Source organism: Mchenga conophoros, linkage group LG3 (genome assembly GCF_057382185.1).
Source record: "Mchenga conophoros isolate Kocher_MC1m ecotype Shallow Benthic linkage group LG3, M_conophoros_male_GT1.1, whole genome shotgun sequence".
NCBI lineage: Eukaryota > Metazoa > Chordata > Actinopteri > Cichliformes > Cichlidae > Mchenga > Mchenga conophoros.
This window is the reverse complement of record NC_140528.1, coordinates 49,422,917-49,439,389: the sequence shown is the minus strand read 5'-3', so window position 1 is coordinate 49,439,389 and position 16,473 is coordinate 49,422,917. Positions and strand designations below refer to the sequence as shown.

General features: G+C 37.0%; 1 protein-coding gene across 1 annotated transcript; it reads left to right on the top strand.

Moving 5' to 3' along the window:
• The first annotated feature begins 481 nt into the window (after positions 1 to 481).
• LOC146579178 (uncharacterized) lies at positions 482 to 2,972 on the top strand. Its single transcript, XM_085267934.1, has 4 exons — positions 482 to 512; positions 677 to 736; positions 1,995 to 2,261; positions 2,545 to 2,972. The coding sequence occupies exons 1-4, from the start codon at positions 482 to 484 to the stop codon at positions 2,970 to 2,972; spliced, it is 786 nt and encodes a 261-aa protein (XP_085124060.1).
• The last annotated feature ends 13,501 nt before the right edge of the window (positions 2,973 to 16,473 follow it).

Genomic DNA, 16,473 nt, shown 5'->3' with positions numbered 1-16,473 from the left:
TAGACCACACCCCTTCTCATTACAGAGATGCACATCACCTAATATGTTTAACTGGTAGTAGGCTTTCGAGCCTATACAGCTTGGAGTAAGACAACATGCATGAAGAGGATGATGTGGACAAAATACTCATTTGCCTAATAATTCTGCACTCCCTGTATGTGTGTGTGGTGTGTGTGTGTGTGTATATACAAAAGATCTGCTGTCTTCTGTATGCCTATATCTTATACACACACACACACACACACACACACACACACACACACACACACACACACACACACACACACACACACACACACACAAACCTTATTTTTTTACTTCTTATATTATATAATTAGGAATATATATCTGTTAGAAGGGTTTCTCGGAAAGGAAGACCTGTTGCTCTCTCAATCACCACAAGAAACACAGGAAGAGGAAGTTCCTATGAAGAAAAGACTTTCTTTCACTCTGACACTCACACAGTCAGCAACAAGACAACATGGAGGTCAGAACTCAAGGCATCAGACTGTGTGAGTACTGAGTTTCTCTGTCTACAATAAGTTATTTAGTCAGTCATTCCGAAAACATGTGCATGGGAGTAATGAGAAAAATATGTATATATTTAAAACAAATTAAAAGAAAATATTAAAAATATAACATCTATGCAAATCATTATGTTTCTTCATTTTTGCAGTGATGAATATGCTGTTGCTGCTGGTGACAACAGTTGACTTTGGAGATTTTCAAAGACATGGTACGTAGTTAAATGCTTGCGGAGATGTATTCACAGCAAAAATATAGTACAGCCTTATTTCTAAGGAAAAAATAATAAATTCTCATACTAACATATTATACGCATAGCCTTTCAAATGATTAAACCAAAGGAAAACATTAACTCATTGTAAATTTGACATCAACAATCCATTTCAAAATAGATGTTCCCGACTGTGTAGCATCCCCTTTCTTATTAACAATAGTCTAATAATGTCTTAATGTCTGGGAACTGAGGAGATCCGTTACTGGACTTTTGACAGAAGAATATTTCTTATTCTTATCTGATATGTATCTGTATATTTTCCATTTCATGATGTACCAAATGTTTTCAGATGATGAAAGATCTTAATTGAAGGCAGGTCTATTCACAACCTAAAATCTTCTATTTTGAAGCCATGCTGTTGCAAAAGATGCAGGATGCAGTTTTATTATTATCTTACCCAAATATGCAACACCTTCCCTGTAAAAGACATTTTTTGGATGGGAGCATATAGTCATGTAAAAGCAGTATATACATTTCAGCACTGATGGTGCCTTTTCAGATGTGCAAGGTGGCAGTTTGTAGGCACTAATGCAGCCCCATACCATCAAAGGTGCAGGCTTTTAAACTGAATGCTGATAGCAAGCTGGCTGGTTCCTCTTTTCTTTAGCTTAAAGGATGTGCCATCCAGGTTTTCCAAAAATGATGTCTAATTTAAATTTGTCAGACCACAGACTGGTTTTATACTCTGAGGTGATTTTAAATCAGCCTTTGTTGAAAAAAGATGGATATGTTTGTCAATCATGTTCACATATGTCTTATTCTTTGAACGGTGATTTTAGGAACAGGTCATGCTTAAAGATGACAGGGATCCAGTATTCATTTTTCACCTTGTACTTTGGACACAGAAATTTCTCCACATTCTTTGACTCTTTTGATTATATTATGTACAGTAGATGGTAACATATTCAAAGTCTTCATAATTTTACACTGAGTAACATTATTAATTTGTTCCACAATTTGTGTAGGAACATTTTTTTTCATAGATTGGTGAATGCCTACCCATCTGTACTTCTGAGAAACGTTGTCTCTCCAAAATTTTCTTTTCTAAATACCCAAACATGTCACTGACCTTTTGCCAGTTAACCTAACAAACTTTTCCCAAATTTTCCTCCAGCTATATTTTCTCAAATTCAAAAATGTTTGTCATGGTAATTTTTTTCATCATCTTCAATTTATCCTTTGATTTCTGTCTTAGATTCAGCTTTTCCTCAGGTTGTTCCAAATAGACAGCAATTCTTTGAACTAGAGTCAATTTCAATTAGCTGTGAAGGACTGAATGGACTGACTGGATGGAGAGTGATGAAAAAGACAAAGGGACATGTTAGACCATGTGCGTCTACCTGGGAAACATCTACTGGACCTTGCAATATTAGTAATGCATATCCATCAAGTGACAGTGGAGAATACTGGTGTGAAATAGCAGGAATACAAACAACCAACACAGTCAACATCACTGTAACTGGTATGTAAAGAGGGAATTACACCTTCTCATTTAAACTTCGCAGACTTTGTAAGTCAATATGTTTTGAAATTGCACATTTAGCCAAGCACGTAATATGATATTTTTTCCTGATAGAAAAAACAAACAAAAACGTCCTCATTATAAACACAGCATAACGACACAAATTTCTGTGCACTCTGATTCGGGTACATGTGATATGTTTTACACAACAATTTAATCAAAATGATAAATAATCTACTGTCTGTAGTAGGTGAAACTTTTATATGTTAACAAATCATGTGCCATTTAGGTGGTCCTGTGATCCTGGACAGCCCTGTGAATCCTGTAACGGAGGGAGATAACATGGCCTTACACTGTAGAAAAAAGGACAAAAAATCTAACTTCACTGCTGATTTCTATAAAAGTGGCATCTCCATTGGTCATAGTCCAACAGGAAGCATGATGAACCCCACTGTTTCCAAATCTGATGAAGGAGTCTACAAATGTAGCATCTCTGATACTGGAGAATCAGCAGAGAGCTGGCTAATTGTTAGAAGCCTGGAAACTCGTGCTCAAACTGAAGACAGTTATTTTCACCTATACCTTGGTGTCAGTGTTTCTATGATGGTTCTACTGCTGCTACTGGCAGGCCTCCTTTATTGGCTGAAATATCAACAAAAAATCCTAGGTCACACTGAAGAAATGCCACTGACGCAAAGTAAGCTTAAGTAGTTTTGACTAAATATTCATACCAGTAATAACCAGTTAGTCTGGTATATATATATATATATATATATATATATATATATATATATATATAAAACTGTTAACCTCCAGTCTTCCTCGTCCCCACACACAGGTAAGGACAAATACTGAGTATATGTAGGTATGAACTGTTCTCATCTGTTGGTTTTTGTATTTTGTAATATTTGAAATCTGACCTTGTCCTGTAATGACCAGTAAATGCAATAGTTAGCCTTATAAAAACTCATCAAAATAATTAATATTGTGACAAGCACATTTTCCATAACAATTTTCTGTCTATGTTTTTCGGCTCTATGTTTTAATGTCTGCAGAGGCCAGTGAGGTGGAGTCAACCCAGGCGACATATGCTGTCATCACAAAACCAAGAATGATGAAAGGTAATTTACCCATCATTGACAAACACAAAAGATCTAACACCCTTAACTGCTTAAAAAGCTATAGTAAGAAAAAGCTTTGACAACTTGCTAGTGCCAAAACTTTGAAGAATAATAAACCTGAGCTAAACATCTTCTATTATTATTGAAGAGGGCTAAGGTTAGGAGTTCAGTTAAGGACTACTCAAAGAGTTAACTAGGTTAGAAAAAAAAGAAACCACTGACTTTTGCATTTTGATATTTATGGAACCTTGAAAGTTACTCTTTAAACAGTGCATTGGTGTGATGCTGATCACACATTGAGCTTTCTCGACATCTTAGATAAAAACCACATGAGAAACCCACAGACAGAAACAAATATGTGAGTCGCCGCAGTGACGTTTCTAAAGGTGGTTTGCAGGTCACAAATAAATATAAAAAGACTAAATGTGCACACTTGATTTATTTGTAATAAGAGAAGTGTTGACATATGAGTAGTGAATTTTAAAAGTAACCAAGGTGGGCCAGCCACATTGGTTACTATTTTGTACATACTATAATTTTAAATCTATTTTAAATCTAGCAGCTTATTTTTTCCCACAACTTGTTCTTCTAGATGCACCAAAATATGTTAGATCAGAACAGTTTTTAAATTATTATTTTCTTCAAATATATGCTAAATAAAAATTAAGTATTGTCTCAAGTATCAAGTGAATTACATTAATGATGAAGTGTAATGAAAGTGTAGTGTAAAATGCAGACAGACAATCAGTGTTTAAAAAAATAATTTTGAGACATGTATTCATTTATATCATAATCTGTCAAAAATTAGCTTGGCCAGTAAAGAATAAAACAAACAAACAAACAAAAAGTGTTTTCTGTGTGTGAATTTGATTGGAAAATAATAATTATTTTTTCTTTTCTTTCTTTTTTCAGCATGACAGTAGTCTCAAACACACAAACACACTGTCATTGCAGTAAACACAAGCTGGATTTGAAAAGACAATATAAATTTAAACAAATACACAAAACAACAACAACTAAAAAACAACTGTCACAACGAGCTGGCCTCTATGACCACATCACTGTGACCACTGATAAAGTAGTGTTGGATCATCAGCCAGGAACAGCTTTGAAATCTCTTTGAATTTGAAAAAGTGGATTTCAAACTTATTAGAATTGTACTTTTCCCCCCTTACATACAGTTTCTATATAGGCTTCCATATTTCAATGAGTCACTCGACCTGCTTTGGTTTGCTTCACAAAGCTGCATGAGTTCGTTAATTTTTTTTTTTTTTAGAGATTTTCAGTTGTAATTAGGTTAAACGAAAACATACATATAATCAACAAATGAACAATGTTTGTGCTTGATTATAAGAAAAAGGTGACCTTCTATTTGCAATTTTAATATACTGCTGCAGCATACTTAATTTAGAATTTAAATTTAAATTGTCTCCATAATAGAATCAAGAGCAGCCAGCTGGTCAGTGTGTTCTCCGGAGCGACCAGCCCATTTATAGGAGAAGAGGAAGTGGATTGCTTTGATTCTACAGTCTACAGACACAAATGAGGAAAATACTTGTATGACATCTGCATTCCGCTATGAAAATTGTTGTGTTCTCCCTTATAGCTGTGCTCCTCCCAGTTTTGTGGTAGAAAATTTGCAGTTTAGTTTCCTTATTTTTGATCTGCATATTTTGTCCGGCCTGCCACACAGCCTAATAACAACAGAATCAGTAACATTTTCCTCTAAAAATTATAGCATATTATTACAGCATAATAATAGTTAGTAAAAGTTAGTTAGTTAGTAGTTGGCAAATTAAGTAAACTAGTGGACATAGAAGGAATGGCAAACAAAGCTCTACAAATCAATGGAACTAGAACAATTAGACAGTAACGTGTTATGGTATCCTATAACACAATATTAAAATATCATTTTAAAATATTACATTAATACACAGTTGTTGTTCCAATGAGAAAATAACTAATTAAAAATAAAATCAACTGGATACATTTTATTCTACACAATGTGCTCTTAAATTAAGAAATATGGCTTTCAGAAATGTCACACTTAAAATGTCTTGTAATCTACTCTCTGTAGTAGGTAAAATGAAATCAGTTAAGATTTTGTACAATATGCACTTTTTGTTTTGTGTCTATTGTGACTTTTTTTTCTTTTTAATTATCATCTTGACCAACTTCAAGTAAAGCTTTCAGTATTTCTGTGACCTGCTTTTTCTTGTTCTTCAGTTACATCATAATATAACATAAGTATTCAAGCTGTCTAATATGTTGACTGTCGGCCATCATTCACTCGCCTCACTCAGGTGTACAACTAACTACCAGATTAAAACGTTTGGAGAGGTGATGCAGAGTAGTTAGTGTAAATATTCATTTTCATATCATTAATTTTATAATAAAATAAAAAGTGTTGTTTCAGCTTACCTGTTTCATACAGTCACCTCATTTTAAACATTTATATACTTTGAAATGATGGTGTCAAAGTAAGTTATAAAGAGTCAATTTCCTTTTATTTTGTTCCTGGATCACTTGTTTTGCAGATAGAACACATTAAATGAAATAAATAAACACAATACGTTAGAATCACAATTAACCCTTAGATGCACACGTGGGGTCAAAAATGACCCCAGGGGTTGTTTTTCTTCAAAATCTTTAAAATGCAAAGTTGTAATATATTCATATTCCAGGTATTCCTCATAAAATATGTTTGTAACATGAGGCCATTTGCATTTTTGTTAATTTTTTCATTAATTAAAAAAAATGCAGTTTTTGTATCACTACCCCACTCTTCCACAAGTGGGGTCAAAAATGAACCCAAGCAGTTCCTATGGAATTTTTTTTTTGGAACTTTCATTCTTAGCAACTCTGACTGTCCCACTTACACTTATGATGGATTTAGAATTAATTTTTACACAGTAACATACATGATTTATAGTCAGGGCTGCACATAATTGGTTCGCAAGTGTGCATTCGCTGTCAAAATAAAAGTATTCCCGGAAATTCAGAGAATAGGCGCTTCTTTTGCGGTGGAGGAACACCAAAGTAATTGCTTACGGAGCTTGCTTCTTCAACATCTTTAAGAGTTCTGAACAAATGTCTGTCCTCCTCCAGAACATCTAATGTACGCATACGAGCGTCCCAACTTCTTATCTGGTGCGCGTCTTTTATTTTGACAGCAAATGCGCACCTGTGGACCATTTATGTGCATTTATGTTTTTTGGGAGTCCTCTGCATAACCCATGGTACAAGGCCACTATGTCAATTCAAAGATTTAAAGATATTCACAGTTTCTTGCACTTTGATGACAAGAGGACCAGAGCCTATGGACTGAAAACAAACCACATGGCAGCTTTCAGCTACATATGGGGCCTGTTGCTGGTCAACTGCAGGCAGAAATTCATCCTCAGTGATTATGTTACAGTGGATGAACAACTTGTGCCTTTCAGAAGGAAGGCCCAGCTTCTGCAGTATATACCGAGCAAGCATACAAACGTGATACAAGTGATACAAAAACTGCAATTTCTTAAAATTAATGAAAAAATAAATAAAAATGCAAAGGGCCTCATGTCACAAACATGTTTTATGAGGAATACCTCAAATATGAAAATATAACAACTCTTTGTTTTAAAGATTTTGAAGAATAACAACAGAGTGTATAGAAAAATGCATTGTTTCTATTTGGGGTCATTTTTGTGGGTGTGTGTATGTTCAGTCCATGTGTTAACGTGGGTCAGATGTCAGGAGGCAGAGTTCAGGAGTCTGACAGCTGTGGGGAAGAAGCTGTTCCGGTACCTGGTGGTCTTAGTCCGGAGGCTCCTGTAGCGCCTCCCAGAGGGCAGGAGGGTGAAGAGTCCATGTGATGGGTGACTGGGGTCTTTGATGATTTTCCCAGCCCTTTTCAGACACCGCTTCCTGTAGATGTCTTTTATGGCAGGAAGTGGTGCTCCGGCGATGCGCTGGGCAGTTTTCACGACCCTCTGCAACGCCTTCCGGTCCGAGGCAGAGCAGTTCCCGTACCAGACTGTTATACAGTTGGTCAGGATGCTCTCGATGGTGCAACGATAGAAGTTCACCAGGATGTCTGAGGACAGGTGGTTCTTCCTCAGAGTCCTCAAGAAGAAGAGGCGCTGGTGAGCCTTCTTGACCAGCTTGGAGCAGTTGGTCGTCCAGGTGAGATCCTCGGAGATGTGGACTCCCAGGAACTTGAAGCTGCTCACAGCCGTCCCCTTAATGTGGATGGGTGGATGTGGGTCAGCATTCCTCCTGTAGTCCACGATGAGAACCAGACACGGAGAAGCTGCATTCAGCTTTTATGCTCCATATATCTGGAACAAACTCCCAGAAAGCCTCAGATCAGCTGAAACACTCAGTTTATTTAAATCCAGGTTGAAGACTCACCTGTTCTCAGCTGCATTTGAATAAAACACCAAATCCACACTTTTAAGCTTAAATTTCAAAACTTACATTTTAACTACTGTATCTACTGTTTTTTTTAATCAATTTTAAATCATGCTTTTTAATTTGTTTTTGTTTTTAATGTCTCTGTAAAGCACTTTGAATCACCTTGTTGTTGAATTGTGCTATATAAATAAACTTGGCTTGCCTTCTATATCCAAACTAAAAAAGAAAAATCAATAAACAGCTGGCTTCCAAAAAAATAGTAACTGGAATCATAGTTCTAGATTTCAATATGAAGATACAATCTCAAAATACAAAATAAGAAAGCAAACAACAGAGAAGAATTTATTTTCTTTATTTTTATGTTTATGTCTAATGCTTATTATTAACATTGTTGTTGACAGTTTACTCAGACATGGATCATTGCACTTTTTAAATATAACATTATATAATTATAATGTTTTGACAAGACTAACATCATCTATTGTATAAAAGAATTCCTCTTTCTCTTTTAACTGACATCCAGCCTGCAGCGTATATGTAGTGACAGGAATCAATATTACCCCACTCTCTTCACCTCCATAACACTTAGTCTTCCTTCAAGACTATCTCTGCTCTGTTTCTCTTCCTATATAGATCATTGTTGGATCCACCTCCAAAGTACCTTGAGGTAACTGTGGTTACGACTAGTACTATATATTATCGCGGCAGGGTATCTGATGACCAGTAGGTGTTAATTGCCTGGATTTTGTTCTTCCCATTCAGCAGACTCTTCAGGACTGGTTGCATATTTCGTATCGACTTCTTCATGCTTCCCATTTACCTTTGGGATTACCAGGTACTTGTAACTGTCCTCAATGGCTGCAATGTTACCTTCTTGTTGTGCAGTCCCCTCAGTTCTGAATACTTTCCCTCTCTTTGTTACAGTCTAACTACACTTCTCCACTGTAAATAACATTCCAATTTCATTGCTGTAGAATGATAGGTGTCCTGCTTGTGTTATATTTTTAGTTCTAGGATCATCTATTCACGCTTACCTCCATATTCCCAGTGTCTTTCCAGTCGGTCGTGTCTCAGTCTTTATGGGCGACCGGGGTTCATGGGGTTACGAAGCTCATCTTGTAACCAGAAGGTTACCGATTAGATCCCCAGCTCTGTCTGTCTTGGTCATTGTGTCCTTGGGCAACACACTTCACCTACTGTCTACTGGTGTTGGCCAGAGGGCAGCCTCGCTTCTGTCAGTCTGCCCCAGGGCAGCTGTGGCTACAACTGTAGCTGCCTCCACCAGTGTGTGAATGTGAGAGTGAATGAATAGTGGAATTGTAAAGCGCTTTGAGGGTCTCGAAAAGGGCTATATTATCATTATTATTATTATTCCGTGTCAAGTCTGTGTCTCTGTGTTATACTTACTGTTTTACTTTGATAGTCTGTGTCCTTTGTCAATGTATTCTGCTTTACTTCCTTTGTCTAATTAGGTCTGATTTGTCCCTGCTGTGTCACCACCTGTTCGCCGTCATCTTTTTGTCCTGCCTGTGTATTTAAGTCCTGTGTTTCTCTCTGTCAGTTGTTTTGTTGTAACCTCAGTGTGTTTTTATGTGACTTGAAGATTCCGTCTTCTAGTTTTCTCAGTTTAGTGCCATGTTTCTAGTTTTCTGAGATTTGGTTAGCGCTCTTATGTTTGGATTGATTTGCTACCGCAATAAAGCCACCTCCCTTAGTAAATTATTCTGTCTCTGAGTCAAGCGTTTGGGTTCTTCATCCTGCCTGCCACAGCATAACATGACATACAGATTTGAGGTAAATGATGATCATGAGGTGGCTCCATTCTCTAGTCAGTATCTGTAGCCAGTCTTATTATTAATCTGTCTCAGGGTTTTGTTCACCACATCCATATTGAATTTCTGGTGAAGGCTCTTAGGGTTCTGCTAGTCTTGTACAGTTCTAGTTCTATTCCAGGATCCATGTATAAGGCACTGAGTTGTAGACTTTCTTGTAGGTCAATTCAGACAGCGCATTGGTTAGGCAGTCTGGTCTTACAAAGTGACTGCGTTGTTCACTTTGGTAGTGAATAGGACTGCTGTTTGGCAAGATTAAAATGACAAGTAAACAAAGACTGGTGTCTATTCAGATTACTCAAACATCCAGAGAATTTGAATGTTTCCAAAACATGTTCAATGAAAAAAAACATGAGAAATATAAGTTCTCCATAAATTAAGCAAATCATATTTTAATAAGTATCTTTCAGTCAGGTGTGACATTTTTGTCTTCATTTCCCCACTACAAGAAATTTTGCACTTATTTTATTTGCACTTTTCGTCTGTGAAGGTTCTCAGTCATCCAGGTCATCGTAGTCAAAGGAGCTTGCAAAGAAAAGCGTCTGGACTTCTTTAAGTTACTTGAAGCCAGCCAGAGTTTCGGGTGAGTTCATTGTGAAACCTGGCCCCACCTTATCATGCGATTTCCTGAGGCCAAGGATGTGAGTGGGCATTAAGGCGTCTGGGAAGGGATCTCAAAACTGGGTTATAGATGGCAGACAGTTGGTGTCGTAAACCACCGCCTCTGTTCAAAGATGGACATAGATGGCTTCTTTCACTCCTTCAAGATTATTTTTTACAGTAAAGAGAGACATGAAGAATGTTAGGAGAGAGAGAGGGAAGGCATGCAGCAAATGGCTAGGGGTCAGACTCTAATCTGAAAGCTGCTGCTTTCTGGCCACCTGGTCACCCCCTGAGCTAAACTGGGCCTATAATCTTTCTGATTTAACTGACTTAATCACTTCTTCCATCCCTGTGTCTATTGTACCCCATCCCTACAGAACTGCTGAATGAAGTTTTGCCATTAATGGTTTCTTAAATATGATAATGTAATGCGGTAAAGGACAGAGCACCTGACTGCAGCGTCATAGATAATGAGCTAATCAGAAGTGTTTCGACTACGGAGCCTGAGTGTGTGAATAAAACACAGGAAACAGAAATAGAGCTCAAAAATATATATAGTATGTATGTTATGGCAATGCGAAATGTATAGACTGATGTACAAAAATATATATATAAATATATGCATATATAGCACAAACAAAAATAATGGTAATAATACGAAACAGCTTATTGGGTCCCAAACGGAGGTGGGACGAGGTTTAGTCCAGTATCAGATCAGTTTTGTTCCATTGACCATGTAGCAACAGTTCAATTTAGTCCATAGATTCACAGGTCCTACCACAATGCAGCGGTGGTTGGGTGGCTTGCTTTGATCGCAGGGGGGGAAAAAAAACAAACAAAAACCTGACCAAAACAAAGTCAAACATAAATTAGCATTCACAGAAGAAAATGAAACAGCGTTCTACTGCCATGACAAAATAAATAAAGCCATAAATAACAAAGTCAAATAATTAATGCCATATTTCATACAACAATCAAACCAATAACCAGACAAACCATAACATCTCATAGTCATCATCTCTTATGATAAATCTCATTCAAAATACTACTGAAAAACATTTACATGGGTCCCATCAAAGTAAAGTAAATTAGCAACAAGGCTAAAAAACATTATCCAAGGTTAATCAAATATTTACAAAAGAGACTTAATTTTAGGTGTTGCGCAACAAATTCAATAATATTTCTCATGTTTTTTCATTAATCTAAAAGGAGTTTTAACTCAATTCAAAAGTCCCATAGGCATTCTGGCATTTTATCAAAATGTAACAAAAAACATCCAAAACGGACAAAACTACAAAAACCAAATCACTCACTCAACTCTTGAAACGTTAATTTAACATTCGGCCATAGTGAAAAAAAACAAAAACAATTTTCAATAATTAAGACCAGTAATTGCACTTAATTGTCACTAGCCTGGCGTTAGCTTACCGGTGTTTAGAATGCGCGACCGCGGCTCTGCATTTTCATTAATTGTAACAAAACAAACCAACCAAATAACTCACCGTTGAGTGAATCGAGAGAGGGTAGAAAGTTGAATGAATCGCCTGGGTTATTGCACGCTGTCAATTGATATGTAGTCCGTAATTTGTCGATATCTGACAAGCACGTCAACCACAGGGACAGCAGCAGCCATGGGAGCAGGGGACATAGGACATGAATAATAATAATAATAATAATAATAATAATAATAATAATAATAATCTTCAACGGCAGCTTGCATCCCAAGATGTTGCACTACTGCCATCTCCTGGCTTTTCAAGGGACATGCAGCTAATTGACCCGGAACTTATAGAATAGAATTCATTCCCGCCACAATAAAGGGATAAACCTATCTCTAGTAATGGGCTGTGCACCACAGCCGTTTAAATTGGCAGTAATTAAACCAGGGGTGGGCAACTCCAGCCCTCGAGGGCCAGTGTCCCTGCAGGTTTTAGATGTGTCCTTGAACCAACACAGCTGATTTTAATGGCTAAATTAGCTCCTCAAAATGTCCTGAAGTTCCCCTGAGGCCTGGTAACGAACTAATCATGTGATTCAGGTGTGTTGACCCAAGGTGAGATCTAAAATCTGCAGGACACCGGCCCTTGAGGCCTGGAATTGCCCATCCCTGAATTAAACCATTACTTAAAAATCAATCACCTGACCCAGCTGGTTTAACTATCTTCAAACTTCTTTTGCCTCAAAGATTCTTGAAAGTGTAATTGTAAAACAGGTAATTTATGATTTGTTGAAGAATGGTTTATTTGAAAGGTTTCACACAGTATTCAGAAATCAACATAGTGCAGAGCACGAGTGAAGCACTTCTTATGTTTTTTCCTCCTAGAAGAGCACTTCTTGGCTATGCTTTTTTAGGTTTGTGCATTTTGAATAAGTCATCCTTCAATTGAAGTTGCATTACAAGTGTTCATATTTCTAATTTTTGACAATAAATAAAAATCCTTTTTTCGTTCAGAGAGTAAATCAGTCCTTCAAGCCCCATTCTTTCCACAGCATCATGTGCTCTCTTAAACCTAGGTGTTATTTTTATTTAAAACCAAATGGTTAGATGTAAACACAATCTTTATTCATCACCTGCCCTACTCTACAGATTTAGTTACTGTAAATTTATTTCGAAGAGAAGTGTCAACACAAATATTTTAATGTTGCAGAAAATAAGAAAGAAGCAGTTTATTCTGGGAAAATAAAGTTTTGCAAGAAAAAAATTCTTTTTTATTACATATTCAGTTTGTTTCTATTAAAAGAAGCAACCCAACTCCAAGTTATAGCAGTAGTCATTTCATTCCTTATGTAGCATTACAGCAAAATAAAATAGGTACGGTTGCAATATCAGAAACTTTGTTGCCAGGTGTATCATGCTTTGCTGCGACCCAGGAATCATCCGATGTTCTTGACACAGACAGATGGGAGGAGGTTTGTACAGCTCTTATTATCCCAACACTTCTTTTCTGTAAACACCAAAAGTCAAGATTATCTGAAATCATGATCACATTGGACACAAACTTACTAAGATGAATATTGTGAGGTGAAACTATCCCCTGGGACTTGTTGGGGACTTGGGAAAAGAGTTTAACATAATGACTAATCATTAAATGCACACATAAACACATGGGAAGTGGTGCAGGAGAACAGGGCCGTGCAGAGAGATTTAAAGGGGCGGGTGCTCAAAGTTAAAAAGGGGCACATTGAACCAGGCTGAATAACAACAACACACATTCATCACGAATCTAATATGGGCAACAAGGCAAAGCAAACGTAGCCGATGTTTTACCTGATGGGTACAATGTTGCTGTTGAGGGGTTGCTGTGGATAGTGCTGGAGGGCAGGGCTGTGTTGATCTGAGACTGTTGACATTAAAAAGTCCATCGGAGAGATGGTAGCTGATTAAACAAGTGTCATGAGATAATAACAAAATGCAAAGATTGGTGACAGCGCTTGGAACCATAAGGCAACAAAAAACTGTGAGAAATAATTTCGGCTCTGCCTGTGAATCACTCTTTGCTTCTCTTCTTCCTTCCATCCCATCATTTCATATATCACTCTCCACTTGCTATGTGAGAACAAGGCACAACTTGCTATTGCAATAAACTATAATCTAATTATCCACACCTAACAACTCTTGCACTTAATCTATAATAAAATGATGACAGAAAAATGTTATAGCCCTGCCTTTAGTAGCCTCACACAGCTCCTACTGTTTCCTCCTCATGTCCTTACCAGCCATGTCTGGACAATGTTATATCCTGAGTAATATTTTTTTTAAAAATCCATCTAAATAAAACACACACATGCACGCACACACAGTGACATTTTAGACCTTCTTCAGAATACTGTATATACTATGGGCATCACGGTGCTGATTCAGAATCCTTACATTATTATTTATTACTAGAGCTACAATAATAAAGCAATGAGGGGGAAGTAATGAATATGAAATAATGTATTTATGATGATTCCATTTGTTTCACTATCCACTCTGTGCAGGGCAAAGCTTATTACATCTTTAAACTGTAGAGATACAATCATTTTACTGCTGTAAAATCCAAAGTTTGTCTTATTTAAAATATAAATCTGATATAATCTGCTTCTTAATGTATGTTCTTTAAAATACAGCGTGTGTTTTTTAATATATTATAATTATAATAATGCATAATTATGTGGACATGCATATTACATCGTTTTTTAGTGAAATATAATCCCTCCAGAAAGGCAGGAAAAGCCCGGAAACTTACTTTAAAACTAAATATGTTCTAAATACTTTAAAACTAAATATGTTCCCTAAAACGGTGACAGAGCTACAGACCCATGACAGCCTTACACAGGTAGCCAGCAGCTGTGACCAGCACTACTTGTGCAGTTAATAAAAGGACAGGTAATGTTTGTCGCGCTGTTGCACACACAGCATGCTCGTTTGTTTTAGTTCGTCAGTTGCAACAAGACAGCTTACCAACGTGTACGTAATAAGCTAATACTCCTGTGTGCTACACACTACAGTGTGAGCTGTACACCTACTTACTGGTTTTGTTGCATCAGTCTGTGTCTCTGAGTTAACTTGTGTTTCTTCTACAGCTCCGGACCGCTAAAAATGCGCGTGCTCTTTGTGAGCTCGTTCCCGGCTCGTAACCAGCGCGTTCTGCTGTCAAGGGCAATCATTGGTTAAATGTGATCATGTGACTGATGCAAGCCAGATCCTTTTATTTAGCGAAACTGTGATTAATAGTTAAATATTATTGTTGAGGGGCACAGACGGGACTCCGCACGCACACACACATAAAAAAATAAATAAAGAATTTTTTTTAAAAGTTGCCTCAACAAAAGGGCACTTTGGGCACCCATCAGGAAAGGGGCGGGTGCTCAAGCCCCTCTAGCCCCCCCCTCTGCACGTGCCTGCAGGAGAAGGACTCACTGTGCAATGGCAGTCTCAGACTATTAAACATAACAACGGGATGGTTCTGTTAGCGTTTGTGATTATCTGAGGTAATTTACTCAAATGATGCACAAAGGCTCACTCCTGCATTCTGTCATGCGCACATTTTTCAGAAGGAATTTGGGAGAAATATATTAAATATTTAATCTGCTTTGGCAGTTGAAATTACAAGTTACAGCACTGTACTTTTGTGTGAAGCAGTGAACTGCTTCACAAAAAAGATGACCCTCATTGGACTGTACAGCTTATATACTGTGACAATAACAAAAGATTATTATGGTCATTTTCTCCCAGCACCCATCCTGATGTCTCCCTTCAAATCCACTCCGTTCAGTCCGACCTCGCCTCACATCTGCTCCTCCTGGAATCAGAAAGACAGAGAAAAAAAAATAACCGCGGCTAAGCCTTGGCTTTCTGCGGATTTCTAAGGCCCAGGTCAGGACATCTTGTTCGGACTTCCTGACCTAGAGACAATATTCTTACACAGTGTATGTGTAAGCATGCTGCAAAATATCCCTCTGCACTCAACGTCCACAATATAACGCCAGACAAAGCTTAAAACCCTCAAAACACGAAGCGCCAACTCGGTTATGAGCAGAACTGCATTGTGTATATAAAAAAAATAATGAAAAAAGCTCTAACTAATCATTTAAATAAAAAAAATCTAAAGTTTTCGACCCTAACAGTTCCATGACATTTTCTTTACAGCATGATATATACAGCATGTACAAAAAATTCTGTCATAGTCCCTGTTCCTGAATCCAGTCATCTTAAATCCCTATTTGACTTCAGACCTTTTGCTCTAATGTTAGTTGTCTTGAGGGTCCTAGAAAATCTTTTCAGGCCAGAAATCATGAAGAAAGCCTGTATATCTTCTTGATCTCATTACATTTGACAGCCAAATATGAATATTTTATAGACGTGTCGATGAGTTTTTATTTCTGTACTTTTTCTGTTTTTGTCATTTTTATTGGTTTGTTTGTTTGTTTTACACTCATTTTTATAATGTGATGATAAAATCTAAAATGAAATTAGATAAACAGGTTAGTTTGCTGTACTGTGATTGATTTAAAGTAAAGAACAGTCACACACTGGTGGCTATGGTTTCTTGGTCAGAGTTAGGTTACATCAAGTGTAGGGGAGATTTGTATGAATTTGAGCTGATAATGGTGAGATCCTGTTTACAGGCAAAGTCACCCTCTACAATGTAGACAACAGAAAATATAATTTATTTAATATTTCTTCTTTTTCTTCTGATTCACAGAGAGTATAATTATAAAAAAGGGTTACAGTAAAGTTTTTTTTCCCATCTACTTATATTATTTTATTATTAT